We start from the raw sequence: 18,954 nt of genomic DNA on the forward strand, positions 1-18,954 counted from the left end.
TTTCTAGGGGCAATTTTACCATCTAGAGGGCACAAAGGAGACAATAGTACTATGAAAGGGGCATAGTGGTGGGAATTACCGTATTATGTGGGGCAGTAAGAGGAGCAGCTATTGTACCACACAGCGGGTGCAGTATTAGGGACATGGCAGCAGTGGCTCAGTACTGGGGTGTCAGCAGGATGAGGAGTGTGTGCAGGATAGGAATATATGGGGATGTTGTTGGAAATGTGAGAAGTCAAATGTGTTTTTGTTGTAATCTCTGCAGACGAGTCCTGGCTGGAGAAGTTGTCATGTCTGGCTGGGCCAGATGGAAAAGACGAGAAAAGTGAATAATTCTATAAGAAAGAAAGTAAGCTTTAAGTCACTATCTATAACCGTACTGCATTCTCATATATGTTCTGCAGGACTGGCATCTACCTCTAAGGCCACACTCCCACATTCAGTATTTTTCACTTTTACATCAAGAGTGGAAAAGAGGAAAAGTATAAAAAATACGTGCATCACTTCTGCATTTTTCACCCACTCGTGGTTTAGGCTACTTTCACACTAGCGTCGGACGACGCACGACGAATTGTGTCATTGCGACGTACCGACGCTAGCAGTGAATGCGCCGCACAACTGGGGCAGCGGATGCTGTTTTTCAACACATCCGCTGCCCCATTGTGAGGTGCGGGGAGGCGGGGGCGGAGTTCCGGCCACGCATGCGCGGTCGGAAAAGACAGGAATGACGCACCAAAAAACATTACAAGCAACGTTTTTTGGTGGCGACGGTCCGACGCAACACGACGCAACCGTCGCACGACGGTTGCGACGTGTGGCAATGCGTCGCACTGCGTCGCTAATGCAAGTCTATGGAGAAAAAACGCATCCTGCAAGCACTTTTGCAGGATGCGTTTTTTCTACAAAACGACGCATAGCGACGTGCAGTGCACGATGCTAGTGTGAAAGTAGCCTTAGGCTTACAAATACTGACCAAATTCTGAACATGTGAACGTGGCCTAACACGGTCATTTGGTGAGGTTCTCCATTCTCCGCGATTAGGCTGCGCGACTGTAGTTGTAATCAGGACCACTGGTTAGGGGCCTACTCCGATGTTTCGCCTCAAGCTGAACCCTTAGCTACACCTCTGAGGCATAATAAAACACAAAAAGGTCCTCATGCCCAAATTGGAACTTTTCAGGCTTATGGATCAGCAGTGTGTCTGGTGGTGGAAGAATAAAGCATACACTGAAAAGAACACACTACCTACAGTGAAGCACAAAGGTGGCTCGGTGACACACTGAGGCTGCTTTGTTTTCTCTGCATCATGTGTAGGGCAAGATGTATTCAGTCAAGTATTAGGAAGTTCTAGGAAAAAGATTCATGCCTTATATGAAAATACTGAAGTTTGAAAATCAATGGACCTTTCAATAGGACAATGATCCCAACCATAACTAAAGCCTACTAAGGCTTGGTGTATGAAGAAACACTTTGGAGTGACCTTCACAGCCACCTGAATTGAACCCCATAAAACATTTTTCACTGGATTTGAAGAAGGTGGTTGTAGCATGAAAACTGAAGAATACTAGTGAACTGAAGCCCATTGCCCACAACTAATGGGCTAAGTTACGTTAAGAACACAGCTAGAAGCTGGGATTTGTCTAGGCATCACATTTGCAGTAGGTCATAGCAGCAAAAAAACTCAACTAAGTACTAAGGATACTTGTCATGAAGGGATGAATATCTCTGAGAATGCAGTTGTCAGTAAAAGTGTCATTTTGTGTTGAATTTGGAGAAACCTTGTTATATTACATGTGTTGAAATATTTAATGTGTTCATAAATCAAAGTTCATGTCATCTAGATCCTCTTATGCAAGTCTCTTTTCTTGATTTTGCTGAATAGCCATCACCAACAATCACTTACTATGCCAATATACCTTTACGGTTGTACCTTGACTTAAATTACCTTTAGGAAGTCTACATCTTCATATTATACATCATGCTGCACATCCATATCCTACTATTCGCAGTTCTTTTGGGACTGAAGAATTATAGGACTTACTCCATGTTAAAGGACTATGTGACAACCAAACAGGATAAACAAGAGCCGCTTACAGGCACATGCCACAAGTTACACCCAGAAAATACAAAGGGCATAGAAAATCATTACAACCTCTTGTTTATATAGAATTTCTAAAGGACCATTAGGATTTCCAACCTATGTTTCACAGGTATTATTATCTTACAGGAAACAGCTGTTTAGCAGAATTAGTACATCTACTTATATAATCTTTTTTTTCCCTCAAGACAAAAGGTGTTCATGATCATCCAAAACCAGAAACAAAACTAGAGTCAGATGGCAGAAGGCCTGCACAGAAGAAGCGCACATCCATTGTATCAACATCTGCAGAGATTAAGCAAAACACTGATATTGAGGTATTAATTGTAGTTTTTTTTCTTGTGTGAGTAAATACACATATATCAGAGACAAATCAAGGTTTTCCTGCAAAAGTTCAGTTTGTTACCCTCTCCTATACACAAATTAAGCGGTTTGCATAGTCGTCAAGTGACTTCTCATATGTATACTCTCCTATGCCGACCAACTTCTTTTTCTGATTCTCTCAATGTTCAGTGAAAAACTATAGACCCTGCTTCATTGAGAGAAGGAAGAGAAGCTAGTTGTCACATGACCGCAAGTACAAATATTACAGATGAGTGGTAATGTGAAATCCTGGCAATGAGTATATTACACAATGTTAGTATTTTGTATGCTACAGTACTTAACTAAAACAATAAATGTAGTACCTTGTCAGGCAGCACAATAGTTTACTCATGTAGCCATGTACCATGGTATCTGAATAGGTATGGATTGCTACATTAAACAGGTTCAAAATCAATAATATTACACAGAAACATAACCAGAACCATTAACAACATAGAAATACAACATCACAATCATCAATACAGGAATATATCACCAAAACAACCAACAGCACAGGAACACATCACCTGAACCACCTTTAGTAGATTAATAAAGCACCAAAATTACCAACAGTAGAAAAATATAGCTTCAACAGAAACACAAACAGAACAAAAATTCATTACCAGAACCACCATCAGTGCATGAATACAGCACCAAGGTTAGTACACCGATCAATTGCAGTATCAGGTTAACCCCATATACAATTATATCGTATAAACCTACAACTCCAAGTATGTACTTAACAATAGTAAGATAGTAGGAGTTGTTGTTAACTTCCATCATCAGACCATATAAGAACTACAGTATTGATGAGATGTAGTCAGTATCACAAATAAACATTTACATCCAGGTACCTTATAGACGACATCTTCCCTGATTGAAGTCACTGATTCTCTGATTGGATGTCAATGTATGCCCGCTTTCATCTCCCGCTACTATGTATATTGACCGCACTCTACTGTGTAATCCTGTGTGTAGCCAGTGGCTATTATACACAGGAAAGGGGGGGTGAGAGTATGCATAGATTGAAATTGTATGTTCTCATCCCTCATCTGTCAGCATCATCTGCCTTGTAATCCTGTGGGTAGCTGCTATAAAAAAAGAGAGGGATGAGAACTCTGCTCCTGTGCACATTGAAACTGTACGCAGGTGCTCTGCTGCTCTAGTGTCAGAATGTAGAGGGCTAGGGAGTCAGGTCAGGCATTGCTCCAAGCGCTGCTAACCACCATGAAAGGAGAGACGGAGTATTATAATTGAACAGGAGGAAAAAGGCACACCAAGTCCCCTTGTTTACATATGTAATAACTGTTTTACTCTAAAATCCATTTACTAAAATCTACAGACCAAGTTTGATTAAAATATGGGCTACTTGTGGGGTGTCCCCTATATGAAGGTTTAAATATTTAATTTTCAGTTTTGGTGTTTAGACTGCCTTTTAGGGAACTTGAACCTGATATTGTAGCGTACTGTGAAAATGATAGTCACTGTTGAGAATCAGAATGGAGCCATTAGGCTGTGTGCACACGTTCAAGATTTTTCATGGGTTTTCGCTATAAAAACGTGATAAAACCGCGAAAAAAACATTAAGCATCCTATTATTGTAGCGCCCCCACTGCCGCAGGGCCGAGGGGTACCCGGTACCGGGCCTCTGAGTCTCTATCCTGGGGTTGTCACGGTGGCTAGACCCGGTCCGTGACCCTGCTGAGGGGCGCCCAATGATAGGTGTGGGTGGTGATGATGTTATGGTGCGGTGCAGGTCGCAGTAAATAACGAGGACACCAGGTTGCAGTCTCTTTACCTCTTTACTGAAGGCTTCAGGATCCTCAGTCCGGAATACAGTTAACCGGGCTGCGCAAGTCCGGCCGGTCCAATGGCACCTCCAGAGTTCCCTTTGCAGGTGGAAATCTGTGCCTACCTTCTAGCGCTTGTGTGTTGTGGTCCTCCCCTGCTGTGCTTACGGGATAGCCCCCACAACTGTTGTGTCTGTTTCTGAAGTTCCCTCACAACTCGATTATGATGTTCTTCTTCGTCCCCCAGATGATATGGCTAGGACGCACCCGTATGACGGGTAGGCTCGGAGCTCTTCCTGGACCCTAGTGTCGCCCCTCTCCTGTTGTTGCCCCCTATGTCTTCTTAGGTGATTTGGGTGAGACAGCCCGCCTATAACTGACTGTCCTGCCGTAGGTTTGAAGTTAGGCCTGGAGCTCTATACTTCCTCGGCGTTCCGGCCACCGGCTGCGCGCCTCAGTAGGATGTTGCCTCGTCTTACAGCATGACTCCTACTGGTGTTTCTCCTTGTTGCGTTGATCTCGTTTCTCACTCAGCACAATAAACCTTGCTTCTTGTCCTTTCTTAGGGTACAGCCGCGATCAAGTGCAGGCGCGGTTCCGTAACGTTCTCTCTGTTCTCTAGGCCTCTGTCAGGATCCCACCCCTGACAGGGACCCCCCTGAATCTTCCCCTGCAACACCCTCTGCCACAGGATGTTGCCTGGTTCCAACCCAGTCAGCTTTCTTCCTAACTTCCTATCCAACCCCCAGTTTTACCAGACTGTGAGGAGTGGCCTAATACATAGCGTCCTTAGCTCCCCCTGGAGGCCAGACTGTGAAGTGTATTGGTGTCTGTGATACCTGGTCAGGTGAACTCCTTCAGTGCCATCAGACGTACCATAGCCCCCCTTAGCAGCGGAGCATCAGTACTGCAACGACCAGGACTCTGGGGCGCTGCATTATTACAATGCAATCCGCAATTTTTGTGCACATTGCGTTTTTTTCCTCGGGGGAATCGTATTCCGGAAAAAACGCAGCATGTTCATTCTTTGTGCGGAATCGCGAGGATTCCGCACACATAGGAATGCATTGATCTGCTTACTTTCCATATGTGGCTATGCCCACCATGCGGGAAGTAAGCGGATCATGTGCGGTTGGTACCCAGGGTGGAGGAGAGGAGACTCTCCTCCCGGTCCTGGGAACCATATAATTGTTAAAAAAAAGAAAGAATTAAAATAAAAAAACATGATATTCATTGCGGCAATGACCTCAGATGACACACGTCATCACAGGTCATTGCCGCAATGCATTATTGGGAACGGAAGCATCGCGAGGAGCGGGAAGACTGCCGGGAATGCCGGAAGGTGAGAATATCATGATTTTTAATTTTTTTTAAATTATTTTTAACATTCTATCTTTTTACTATTGATGTTGCATAGGCAGTATCAATAGTAAAAAGTTGGTCACATTTGTCAAACACTATGTTTGACAAGTGTGACCAACCTGTCAATCAGTTTTCCAAGCGATGCTACAGATCGCTTGGAAAACGCTAGCATTCTGCAAGCTAAAAACGCTTGCAAAACGCTAGTGTTTAGCGGGAATACACATGCCAATTCCGCATGCGATATACCCGCGGCAGGATTTGCGGAATTGCATCAGAAATTTACGCTGCAATTCTGCAACGTGTGAACTTAGCCTTAAGGTACAGTCACACTCAGCGACGCTGCAGCGATATAGACAACGAGCAGATCGCTGCAGCGTCGCTGTTTAGGTCCCTGTAGAGACGTCAAATACAGCAGCTCCAGAATGATGCAGGAGCGATCCTGTGACGTAACGGTGACTCACTTATCGTTCTCACAGGTCGTTAGCTCCATGTTTAACATTGCTGACATCGTTGCTTTTGCTGTCAAACACGACGATACACGCCGATCTGACGACCAAATAAAGTTCTGGACTTCTAGCTCCGACCAGCGATATCACAGCAGGATCCAGATCGCTGCTGCGTGTCAAACACAACGAGATCGCTAACCAGGACGCTGCAACGTCACGGATCGTTGTCGTTCTCCTTGTAAAGTTGTTTAGTGTGAAGGTACCTTTACTGCGATTGCACCTTACTGGGATTGCTGCTGTTAATATCAGTCGATTTATTGATTTGATTTAGATTAGACGAATTAATGAAAGGTACAAACACAGTCTATGCATCATGCAACAGCATCTTGAGAATGTCTACACAAAAAATAACCCCAAAATTCTACTGCAAAATTATAACTTAACCAATTGTGAGGACAATAATTACTTACTGTGGCATGTAAAAGTTTGAGCACTCCTTGTCAAAATTACTGTTATTGTGAACCGTTAAGCAAGTTGAAGATGAAATGATCTCTAAAAGGCCTAAACTTAAAGAGGACACATATCCTTTGTATTTTAGGCAAAAAAAATTGTAATTGTTTACATTTTAACCCCTTTTCAACGTTGAGCATAATAGTACACCCACATCGGTGTCATGGGTGTGTCAGATACTACAGACAGTTGCTCTGCAAATGGCTGCAGAAAGTCTCTGCATTTGGCATTGCAGATGCCTTCTTAATCCTTCTGACTTTTGGACTGAGTGGCAACCTCCCTCTGGCTCTAATTGACACACCTGGACCTGGGTTTTTATAGTCTGCTTCAGGGAGCTGCCGATAATATTCACATTTTCCCCTTGTGAAGGCTTGGAGCTATAGCAGTCAGCTTTATTCTTCTCTGGTGCTGTTGGATGTTACCTCCCTGAGTCTGCTCAAGATAAGTTGCCTCCCCCTGTTTGTCTCCCTTCTTCTCTTTAGTGTACAGTGGGGACTGACCAGTTACATCCCCCCTTCCCTATTTAGGACCTAACTTTAGGGATATACAGGGCTTAGGTTCCTGCTCGCTGATTTGTGTGGATTCAATATAGGGACTGTAGGGGAAGTAGGGTGCTATTGCATCTGCCTAGGAGTCTCCACTCCCCCTTTCCCTGATCTATACAGCTGACATGTGCCTGCAACAGCCGCGGGTGGAATCGTGATCCACCCGCAGCTGTTGTCTAGTTAAATGCCGCTGTCAATCTCTGACAGTGGCATTTAACTAGCGCTTACTGTAGGCGCGTCGTTACTCCCACCCATCGGTGACCCCGTCAAATGATCGCGGGTCACCGATGGGTCGGCATGACAACCAAAGGTCTGCAGCAGACCTCTATGGTTGTCATAACCAGATTGCTATGAGAACCGCCCTGCAGCTTCTAGTCTCACATGGAGACTATTGAAGAATGCAAAAAGTAAATAAAAAGTTTTAAAAATATAAAAAAATTGTCCAGTAGTCCAAGCAGGATTGGATCAGGGTGACAGTGAGCGTTTTTGTTTTTTCCATGGTGAGAAAAGGGCAGATTCTAGAGATGTTCTTTAGGTGTAAGCGGCAAGAGCGGGAAAGAGATTGTATATAAGAGGTGAAGGAGAGATTGGTGTTAAACATAACACCCATGTGAAGAAACACCATATGCACTACCAGAATAGGTGCCTTAGTAGGGTCCCACACAATATATATCGAAGAAAATAAACTAGGCACTCAGCTTATGCAGAACTTTTTGTGGTTTAATGTAGTCAACAAATAAACATTTTGGCCACAGTAAATGGCCTTCTTCAGTAACGGTTAGTACCAGAAGAGGATTATAACATAGGTGAATATGGTTGTGTAACGTAGGCACGATAACAGCAACATCTGTGCAGGATTATATGGTCCTAACCGGAGTAACCGGAGTGTAATAGAGACCCAGAATGAATAGCATGCTGGGGTATCTGGCAGGGACGCGGTATCCACCGCTTGTCAGTTGTCCCTGTCAGACACGCTGGCACGCTTTGGAATAGTCCAAAATCCACAATAGACTACCTCAAAAGGCTCAAGCTGAAGGTTTTACATTGTCCCTCACAGTCCCCTGATCTGAACATCATTAAAAATCTGTTGCTAGACTTCAAAAGAGCAGTGTGTGCAAGAAGATCCCAGAACTGGAAGAATTTTCTAAGGATGAGTGGGTGAAACTCCCTCAAACAAGAACTGAAAGACTTGTCTGGCTACAAAAAGTGTTTACAAGCTGTGATACTTTAAAAAGGGGGTGCTACTAGGTACTAACCATGCAGGGTGCCCAATCTTTTGAATCGGCTAATTTTCATTTTTGAAATTCTTCAAATGTAAATTATGATTTTTGCCGAAAATACAAAGGCGATGTGTCATCTTTAACTTTAGGCCTTTTAGAGATCATTTCATACCCAACTTGCTTAACTGTTCACAATAGCTCAAACTTTTAAATGCCACTTTACTTATAAAATCAGAGAATATATCGGTGTCATGAGAACAATAGACTGGTCACACCAGAGTATAAGCAGCAATTAATGTATTTGAGATTTCTTGGATTGTAAAAAGCAGTTAGTGCACCAGGCTACTAAGTATATGTTTACACGATGTCTTTTAGAAGTGTGCATACCTGCTGAGCTCAAGAAGACACTTCAGGAAATGCTGGAGTTTTAAAAAAATTAGTAGCAGTGTATAAACTAGTGTATAAACTAGTCAGCAGCTTACACGCGGAAGCTACCTGAAGAGTGGTCAAGTCAATTCTTTTCAGCACTTTGCGTTTTTTGGAACTTCTTTTAAATGGCTTCATGTGTCCAACAAGCGCTCAGAAAGGAGAAAGAAAGTTTAGTTTTCATGATAACAGAATGATCGGGTGTTATAATATCAAAAGTCCGATCCTTATCTCTACAATATCATCTGTTTGGGTAGTGTCATGAGACCTGTATACACTACAGATGGTTAGTTGGTCCCACCAATATATTTTACCAGTGAACCAGAAAGTTCTGGAGTCAGTAAAAAAATGAAGTATTTTACCTCATCTGTAGAGAAAATTTTGTGTGTCCTTGATTTTTCTATTTTAATCTGGGAGGAGCCTTTTCGGATTCTTATGACTGTAATTATTAATTTACAGTTGACAGTGAATGCTGTTAAAGTGTTCATATCACTATTCTGGGCTATATACTTCTAAAAGTTAAAACCTTAAAGATTTATTATGGTTATACAAAGTGTCCATGAAGATTGTTGTCCATCAATGATTTTCTAATATTTTCTTATTTCTTCTGGATAACTTTAGTCAACAACCCTTACTTCGGCTTCTATGTAAAGTGTACAGGGGATTTCCACACTGGGTTGTAGAGACAGAAGCATAGAAAAACACCCATCCAGATTTTGAGCAAGTCTCCCCAAAAGAATGGATTTTATAATAGAGACAGAGGGTGGGCAGTCTTTTAATAAACATACTTCAGAATGTATGAGTACCAAAAGTTATGTGAATATATATATATATATATATATATATATATATATATATATATATATATATATAGTGGTGTAGTGGCCCCTGTGGCAGCTAGGGGGCGCTGTGTGTGCTCCTTGGGATATGCATGGAGGCATATTTGTCATTATAATCGTGGTGAAACAGTGACTGGCAGTGTTGTGAATGGCCGATATTTGTCGCAGAGGGAGTCTGCGTGGTAAGTCTGATGCAATGTTGTTGTTCTGGGACCTGTAGTCCCTCAAGAGTGTGTATATCTATGGTGTAGTTGTAAGGGAGACTTACTAGGCTAGTTGTGTGAGATAAGTGGGACAAACTAGCCACACATCCACACTCCCACCTGTGGGAGTGGTTAGTACTATATAATGTGACTGAGGTCTGGTCACATGGTCTTGGAGTGTGGACCTGAATGGTCTATGCCGGAAGGTCCTGGAAGCCTGTGTTGGAAGTCCTGGAGAATAGGATTCCTGAAGAGCACATGGCAGGGCTCTGGACCTAGCACATGCCAGTGTGTGGAACGGATGGAGATCCATATTGTACTGACCGGGGTCAGAGTGAGAAACATCTGAAGGATACCTCTGTGGAGAGGTATCCGAGAAACCTGTGCGGCACCAACAGGTAACGGAAAAGGATCCGTGTTATGCTAACCGGGGTTAGAAGAGAGAGACATTGTGTATGGGGCACCTCTGAGGCCAAGAGGTGTCCAAGAACCCGTGAAGGTTGCCAACGGGTAATGGTCTGAAAACCGTGTGTTATGCTGACCGGGGTCAGAGACTAACTGTGGTGAAGTTGAATACGTTCAGATGGTGTTCAAACTGTTGCTAAGTTCCTGTGGATGTGGTTTATGTTGTGAGAAATAAACCTAAAAGACTCTGTTTTGATAGAAAACCGTGCCCGAGTGCGTTAATCCCATGCCAAGCGAGTGTCCCCCAAGACACGTAGTAGGCGCTATGCTACAATATATATATATATATACATATATATATATACACATACACATACATACACACATATATATATATATATATATATATATATATATATATATATATATATATATATATATATATATATATATATATATACACACACACACACACACACACACACACACACACACACACACATATTGTACACACAGCTCTGGCAACAATTAAGAGCCGCCACATCAAAATCCCGTCATGGGCAGCCCAATCTCCAGACATGTGCCCAATGAAGACCTCAGGAATGTAATCAAGAGGATGGTGGATAGTCACAAGCCATCAGATAAAGAAGAACTGCTTAAATGTTTGCGCCAGAAGCAGTGAGAAACACTGGTGGAAAGCATGCCAAGACGCATGAAAGCCAGGGCCAGACTGACCATTTGGCAATTCTGGCAAATGCCAGAAGGGCCAGTCTGGTTGTGGGCTGCCTTGTCTGCTACGTTGTTAACAGAATCAATGTTCTCAAGACACCCATACTGTTAACAGTTGTGATGGAGCACAAAGCCGGTCACTCCATCACTTACCCCAGCAGGCCGTGGGTATAATTAGAAGTATTGGTGTTGTAGTAAATCTTCCTTTCCTCCATCCAGGGTAATAGTAGTAATATATCCCCATCTGGTAGTTGGGGACAGGGACAACATGGGCCTGTGTGATTTCAAATGCCAGGGCTGAATTTCATCCCCAGTCTGTACCTGATGAAAGCTGTGATTAAAAATCACGGTTATTCCACAAAATATTAATTTCTGAACTCTTCCTGAGTTAAAACATTAGTATTGTTGTTTCTAAATGATTATGAACTTGTTTTTTTTGCATTACTTGAGGTCTGAAAGCACTGGGTTTTTTTTTTGTTATTTTGACCATTTCTCCTTTTCAGGAAAAAAAAAAATGTATTGCTTGGAAATTTGGAGACATGATGTCAGAAGTTTATAGAATAAATGAACAATTTACATTTTACTCATAAATATACCTATAAAGAGAAAAATCAGACAAACTGAACATTTTGCAGTGGTCTCTTAATTTTTGCCAGAACTGTATGTGTATATACATATATTTTCTTATTGGTCATTTGCTGAGGACAAAGTGTTCTTGAACCTGATCTGTGTCCGTTCCCATTTGTGTGACATACAACCATGCTGTAGGCTACAATCCTTCCATGGTGACATCTTTTTTTAAATGATTTAAATAGCAGTGAAGTGTACTTATACTCTCTCTGTTTTAACATCTCATTTAGTAGGTTGCAAGGATTTTTAAATTCCACTGATTACGCATGCATGCTCTGAACTATGCCGGAGGGTAGAACACACTTTACCTACTTTTTACGACACTTTCATTGCAATATACATAGCCATGCCAACTTGCTCTACAGCATTTTACAACAGAGCTCAGCTTCTATTTGTAATTATGTCTACCATTACTCATTGCAGCTTAGGACGCATAAATGTGAACTAAAAAGAAAATGGCCTGTAAAGATGGCTACTTTAGTGCTACGTGGCTCACTAGAGAAATCCACTGTGTCATTTTCCAGGAGTTGACTTTCGCAGCTTTGTCTACCTAAGGATCTGTTCACATTAAGTATTTTGTTTGCTCCCAATAAATTACATAGATTGAAAAAATACATTGGTCCATCAAGTTCAACTTTTCTCATTCAATTAGACTGGGTTCTCATCATGATTTAGCCAAAAGCCAGTATCTCCATCGGGGCTTCAGTCAGGCATAGCCACTGGTTGGGCCATCGACTTTAAGTAGATGGAGTCACTTTGTATTCTGTCTAACTTCCTTTTTGGAGGGTCTGCTTTTTTCAGGTGGGCAAAAATACACAATCAACCAGGCTTTTGGATATTGCCAAAAATTAGGTCAGACAGATCACAAGCTGACTCTGTCTTCTTCATTAAAGGGCCACTGTCACCCCCTCCTGCCATTATAAACTAAAAGAGCCACCTTGTGCAGCAGTAATGCTGCAGTCTAACAAGGTGGCTCTTTTAGTTTTTGCTTCTGTTATTCCCTCAATAAAGCGTATTATAATTTTCCCCAAATACCTGTCTTTGTACCTGGAGGCAGGTCTGAAGCCTCCTCTGTGAAGCGCCCAACTGCCGTCACTCATCTCTTCTGGGGCGATGGTCGCCGCCCCCTGCGCGCTGTTCTTCTTAAATCCGGCGCCTGCGCTGTGCGTGCCTGCCTGGGGCAGGCTCAGTGTTCATTGGCCGTCATTGCTCAGATGCCGGGTGCCTGACTGCGCCTGTGCGGGCAGTGCGGCCACCCTGCTACTGAATCCCCGCCCCGCACTGTGTTATGCATTATGCACAGTGCGGGGCTGGGATTCCTAGGCAGATTCCTGCACAGACCGACGCTGGAAGGCGGGGAACCTGGGGGAGCGTCTGACAAGCGCAGTGCGCATGCCCAGGAATCCCAGCCCCGCACTGTGCATAATGCATAACACAGTGCGGGGCGGGGATTCAGTAATAGGGTGGCCGCACTGCCCTCACAGGTGCAGTCAAGCACCCGGCATCTGAGCGATGACGGCCAATGAACACTGCGCCTGCCCCAGGCAGGCACGCACAGCGCAGGCGCCGGATTTAAGAAGAACAGCGCGCAGGGGGCGGCGACCATCGCCCCAGAAGAGATGAGTGACGGCAGTTGGCAGTTACATCAAAATTGAATCCGACAGGATCGAATGATGTAACTGTCAATGATAAATTGTTGCGTCAACTTCTCAGCATTTAAAAGGGGATTGAACTCGTCATGAATGGCAAGCCTGTATGCATAGTACTGCAACAGGGTGATTTTTTTTCTTGTCGATCTTGATCCACTGGTATGGATGGTAGATGAATGTCACCAATTCCTTGATGTTGCACACTTAGGGCAATTGGAGTTGTCAAATTTATTGTCCATCCACTATCCCTATATGGGAATAGAAGTGGATATGTCATTGGATCACACTTTCTGTGAAGAAAGCTGATTTGAACAGTTTGGTTTTCACTTTTGAGGTCAACTCAGATGTCCCCATTAAATGGGGGTTCACCCATTGCATTTTGATAAATTATAGCTACTTCATTGCACCTTGGTGCATTGTAGCGCCTCCGGTCATCATTGTAGTCATTTATAATTGACATGGTTATTTATTTCGAGTGGATAGTGATTTTCTAATTTAGCAATCCTCTCTTCCTCTATTTCAAATTCCCTCATCATTGTGAAGGCTCTTGCGAGTGGGTTCATTCATTTTCTCTCCAAGAGATGATAGCAGTGCTGGGAGGCACTTTTTATTTGCTTGATTTCTTGTACTTAATGCTTCTTCACTGTCCAATATATAAATCCGGGCAAACTTGGGAGTACTACCCACAGTGGGATGCAATGGGGCAGTTATTTTGTAAAATTTGTCCATGAATTCAAAAACAGTATGGACCATGCCCAGGAGGTGGCGCTACTTGTGCTCCCATTGATGCCAAAGCAAGTGAGCTATTGTATTGCCTTATAGTAGCCATAAAGTTATTGGAGTGCTAATGCTCTTCTTTCATCAACTTGACTAATTGATCATCCATCCATACGCATGGGACGTAATTGGATGCACCCTCTCTTGCAGCAGGAAGGGAATGTTTTGTCCTGCGCCATTTTGTCTTTGAATTTTTTAGATTGGCAGAACTGACAGCGAAATGTCAGTTTGCCAGCATAGTGTTCTCCAATACGTGTCTCATCAATTTGATTGAGAAGTCCTCTAGCGGCAAATGTAACTTGCAGTCATCGAGTGGCTCTTGCATTTTGGACACATTCTATCTTGTTCTCTTTTTTTGTGAAATATGTGTATCACTTTGTGCATTGCGTGTTGCTCCTTGTTGTGCAGCATTAGATGCTCTACGTGATTCAGTTACTTCATTTGTTTCTCTAGCTCTGGCCGCCCTCTGTCAGGCTGCATCAGCAGTTCTTCGACAATTTTGTTTATCTTCTGTTTCATTAAGATGCAGGTTACGCATCCATATGCGATTTGCTTCTCTACGTGCAGCAGCACACTCAATTTGATCCATCTTTGCAATCTTGCCTCACAGTGTTGTCTCACAGGCTAACATTCAAAAAAGGCTTATGCCTTAACTCGTCACCAGGGGGAGCTCCTCTCCTTAGGTATCCATGGTTATGCCCAACTGTGGATGACATTGTGCACAGACACACGGACACGTCCAAATTAGCTATATTGATGTAACAAAATAGGTTAAAAAATACTTTTGCAAATCACTGTATAAGCTTCAATTTGCCCTCTACCACTATGATGAAAATATCAATACTTGTCAGATGAGCTGAGGAAGGCATTATTTTCCTAGTCGGTTTATTGTCTGTGAAGGGAGCAATGCCCTGCTCATGTTCTCCCTATGTAAGCATGTCTGCAAGGACTCTGGGAAAATCCAGTTTTAAACAATGTTCTTTGGCATGGTTCGTAAAGAACCTGTGCCACTTAAGTTTTTTTCCCAAATAAATGGATCTTATTTTACCCAATGAAAATGATGTTAAACAGGACAGTAGGGTCAAAGGACAGACCTTAATGGAGTAAGAAAAGCATATTATGTCAAATTAAAGGATAGATTAATGATCTGACCAGATTGAGGACTGCCTGTCCAAACTAAGTCTGTTTCCTTAGCAGGTATGTTATGTTCCCTGATCTAAAAAAGAGGAGGGTGGCAAGGGTCATGATGAGGTAGAGGTGGTGGGGAGATTTTGTACCTCACTCTACCCAGTGGTGTTCCTGCGCATTGCATTTGGTGAAAGTCTGCCTTTTTGGCCCTGCCATCTTGAATTACTAGAGTATCCACTGTCCCCTATGCTCAACCTTTTGTGAGGTGGAAATATCCGTCAAACTCACGTATTCAGTCACAAAGTTATACAATGTTTTCCTTAAAGTCACTCAAGTTCTTCAAGAACTGTTTCTGTGCGTTCTGATACTTCTCAACTGTTGTCTGCAAGATAGCCTCCGTTCTACTAAAGACTGGGACGGTCTTCCATTGTAATGTCCTGGTTATAAGATTAACCTCTTAGTTGAATCACTAAAATGTTTCTTTTCCTCCAGGAGTACATTCATAAACTTCAGAGAGGAAACCACAGGTTCCCTCTTCCAAAGAAACAATAGTTGGGGACTCTGGAGTCTGTGGGAGGGAGAGATATTGACATGCAAACTTGGGGACTATATTCTGTTTTGTTTAATTCTCAATGGCTTTTATTTCCCACCATGACCTCAAATTCTCTTTGTAATAAACCTGTAAGTCCTTAAATAGTGTTTTCAGTGTGAAATAGTCACTGCCTGTAATCGAATACTTATCTGTAGAGATTTGCATCCTCTAACCAAGAGTTAATGTTGATGGGCCTGAAAGGAATCCTGCCATCACAAAAGAAATGAGCACACAAACGAACAAAAGTGTATATACTGTATATGTAAAGAAATACAAAAAGGTACGTTAAGACTATAGAAAATCCCCCATTATAATTCTAAGACTAAAATCGTAAATATTTTAATGGATATGCATTAAAAGATGAGCAAAACAGAATTACCATGATAAAAAGGATTTTGTGAGTAAACAGGGAAAGCAAGGGAGAAAGTGATTACAATCCAACTAAAGAAATCCCTAAGTGGCCCTAAAGACTGGCGCTGCCTGACCTTTGAGGTTGGCACCCTAAAAGGCAACGCAAAAGATGGTGCTCCCACTCCTCATAGTCTAGCCCTAGTAGAACTGGTTGATCCCTAAAAAAAAAAATCTAGAACGCACATAAACAAATGTCCTGTACCACAAAGGACAGCAATACGAAAGAAGACCAATGTTGGGATATAGATAATATGAGATGTCATAGTGGTAGACCCTAAACAAAGCATTATCAAAATAAAAGGTACGTATGCATTGATAGTGTTGAATTCTTCAATTCAACTTGCTACAAAGAGCATCTCCAACTGTCACAGTTACAATAAATAGCCATGTCCAGCTACTAAGAAAGCATAGTAGTTAATTGACCCTTTCCATCTATCTCCACCCTGTGAAGCTAGATCTGTTAATTGAGGAAGAGGAGTCAGAGATAAATGCAAAACAAGTAGTTGGGAAAGTGTACTGAACTGCATGGCAATGCCAAGTGTGCAGAGTGCCTGTGCTTGGCCTGATCAGTTATTTTCTGCTGAGAGATTCCTTTTAAAGAAGTTCTTTAATGAAGGTGAGGCTTTTCAAAATTGCAGCCACAGTAGGCAGATTTTCTAGTATTTTAACATAGGGGCCATTTAGACTCCAGCAGAAAGGATCTCAATTCTGGCTCACTGAGTTAAGGCTCTCCTTGAAATAGCCCTATTTAATACAGCCAATAGTTAACTTTTCCCATGCCCACTAAGCTGTATGACCACTATGTAGCTTTGATTTCAAAATGGAATAGATGGGACATGTACATTCTAGATGTATTGGCTCATTCATGAAGGAATAGCATTGTGAAGTACATTGCAGAATCATACCCTTTATCATAGTATGGGATATCACTATAAGCAGTTATAACTACCCATAACAAAAAAGTAAGATTTTGATTTACAACTATCAATCATAAATGATGTACTTACAAGAAAGATACCTTAATCTCGAGAAAAGATCTACAGAGTATGTAATCCATTGATTGTCCCTTCTTTTTCAGCTACCTTTCTCACGCGAGATAAGGAACCCTGAAGACCTTGCAAGCACAGCCTTAGGTCAGCAAGGCTGTCCTCCTTTCCTTCACTTAAATGACATGGAGATGGATCAGTCAACAAATGAGCACATGATGAAAAACTACTTTACTGAAAATGTAAATGATTTGGAGTGGAGCAAAAATCCCAGAAGTGGCAGCTTCAATGAGAGTGAAGAGTACAATGAAGGAGATTGGCTTGCTTCTGCTATGGATTTTGATCTTCAAAGTGATGAAGACCAGCATGCAGGGAATACAAATCATGATGTAAATGGCTCAGATTTCAACTACATACAACCACTGGAAAATCTGGCCTGGGCAATGTCACCTATACATAACTCACAGTACCCAAACTTAGAGCCTTCCTTAGTTTTGGATTCTACATCTAAAGATTGTGTGGTCAACTTGAATTTCAATGTAGATGATGACCTACCTGCTTTGTATAACCACAACCAGGAGGAGTCCTATATGTACAGATACTGTGCTTCTCAACTATCTCCACCTTTATAGAACTGAAACGGAAGGATGAAGGTGCTTTACATGACAAAGAAATGTGCTAGACTACTAAATTGGAACCCAAAGAGAGACAAAAAATTGGTTCCAGATAGTGTAAATATTGTTTCAAGGCCATTTAGATGTTGGGCACTTCATCTGTAGGAAATAGTATAAATGTAAGTATAAGTACATATATTACACTGTGGTTATATACAATAAATTTTTTATTTTACATTTTGTTTAAGTGTAATTTCCATCACAAATGAAGGGGAGACAGAAGGTGGCGAAATTACTTACACACGCAGCCTCCTCATCACGTTACCAACAGGCATGGAGAGGGAGGGAGCATTCTGAGAAGAGGAGAACTGTGCAGTCTGTGAGGTCTATACTAACAGGAGGAAAACCTGAAATACATACATACTAGCAAATGCCACAAAAATCAGGTTCCCAGCATAATTATTAAAATAAAGCGGCCAACCTTTTAAAAGGCAGACATTAAAAACTCTTTCTTATGGTTGAGCTCTTGACCACTCATCATAGTTTAGGTAGAGTTACTAGAAAACAGTTCCTGACAATTATATAGGCCTACAAGCCTTAAAGGGAACCCGTCAGCAGGATTGTGCTACAGGTAGTGTCAGGTCGGCGAAGTTATACTAATTAAAATGATACCTCAATTGATGAAATCTGTCTTGTGGTTGTTGTTTAATCTATATTTTCAGTTTTGAGTTAAAGATATGCTCGTGCCCCTAGACGGCCTGTGAAGGGGGGGTCTAGATGTGGTGCTCTGCTTAGGTATTCATAAAGCAGACTGCCGACAGGTCACTGATCCCTCACTGACCCGCCGCCTAATTTACATAATGAATATTATATATATATAGAAGAAAAAAAAATTGCCTGTGCTGCAGCATGATAGCATGTAAAAAGTGTATATAGTTATTTTATTTCATGCTATAAAAAAAATTGTCTCAAAATGGCGCTGGCCGTGCCTGTGCAGTAGCAGCTATGGGCAATCCTATAGCTACTGTACTACTGTGCAGGTGCCGATGGTGCCATCTTGCTAGAGAAAAGAAAAAACTGCCTCCTCCAATATGGAGCCGCCGATGCCTGAGCAGTAACATCTATCAGATCGCCAATAGCTGCTCCTGCGCAGGCGTGGCCGGCACCATTTTGAGACACATTTAAATAATTTATTTCTAGCATGATATAAAATAATTATATGAATATTTTA

The 18,954-nt window shown here is 42.1% G+C and overlaps 1 protein-coding gene across 1 annotated transcript in view; it reads left to right on the forward strand.

Moving 5' to 3' along the window:
• The window catches only part of GCM1 (glial cells missing transcription factor 1), a 90,222-nt gene extending 71,812 nt beyond the window's left edge, over positions 1-18,410 (forward strand). Inside the window, exons 4-5 of the mRNA XM_077292894.1 lie at positions 2,287-2,415; positions 17,202-18,410. Coding sequence (XP_077149009.1) covers positions 2,287-2,415; positions 17,202-17,741 — 669 coding nt within the window. The 3' untranslated portion in view covers positions 17,742-18,410. The remainder of the gene's footprint in view (positions 1-2,286; positions 2,416-17,201) is intronic.
• The last annotated feature ends 544 nt before the right edge of the window (positions 18,411-18,954 follow it).

The sequence above is a fragment of the Ranitomeya variabilis genome, chromosome 2 (assembly GCF_051348905.1).
Source record: "Ranitomeya variabilis isolate aRanVar5 chromosome 2, aRanVar5.hap1, whole genome shotgun sequence".
In the NCBI taxonomy this organism is placed as follows: domain Eukaryota; kingdom Metazoa; phylum Chordata; class Amphibia; order Anura; family Dendrobatidae; genus Ranitomeya; species Ranitomeya variabilis.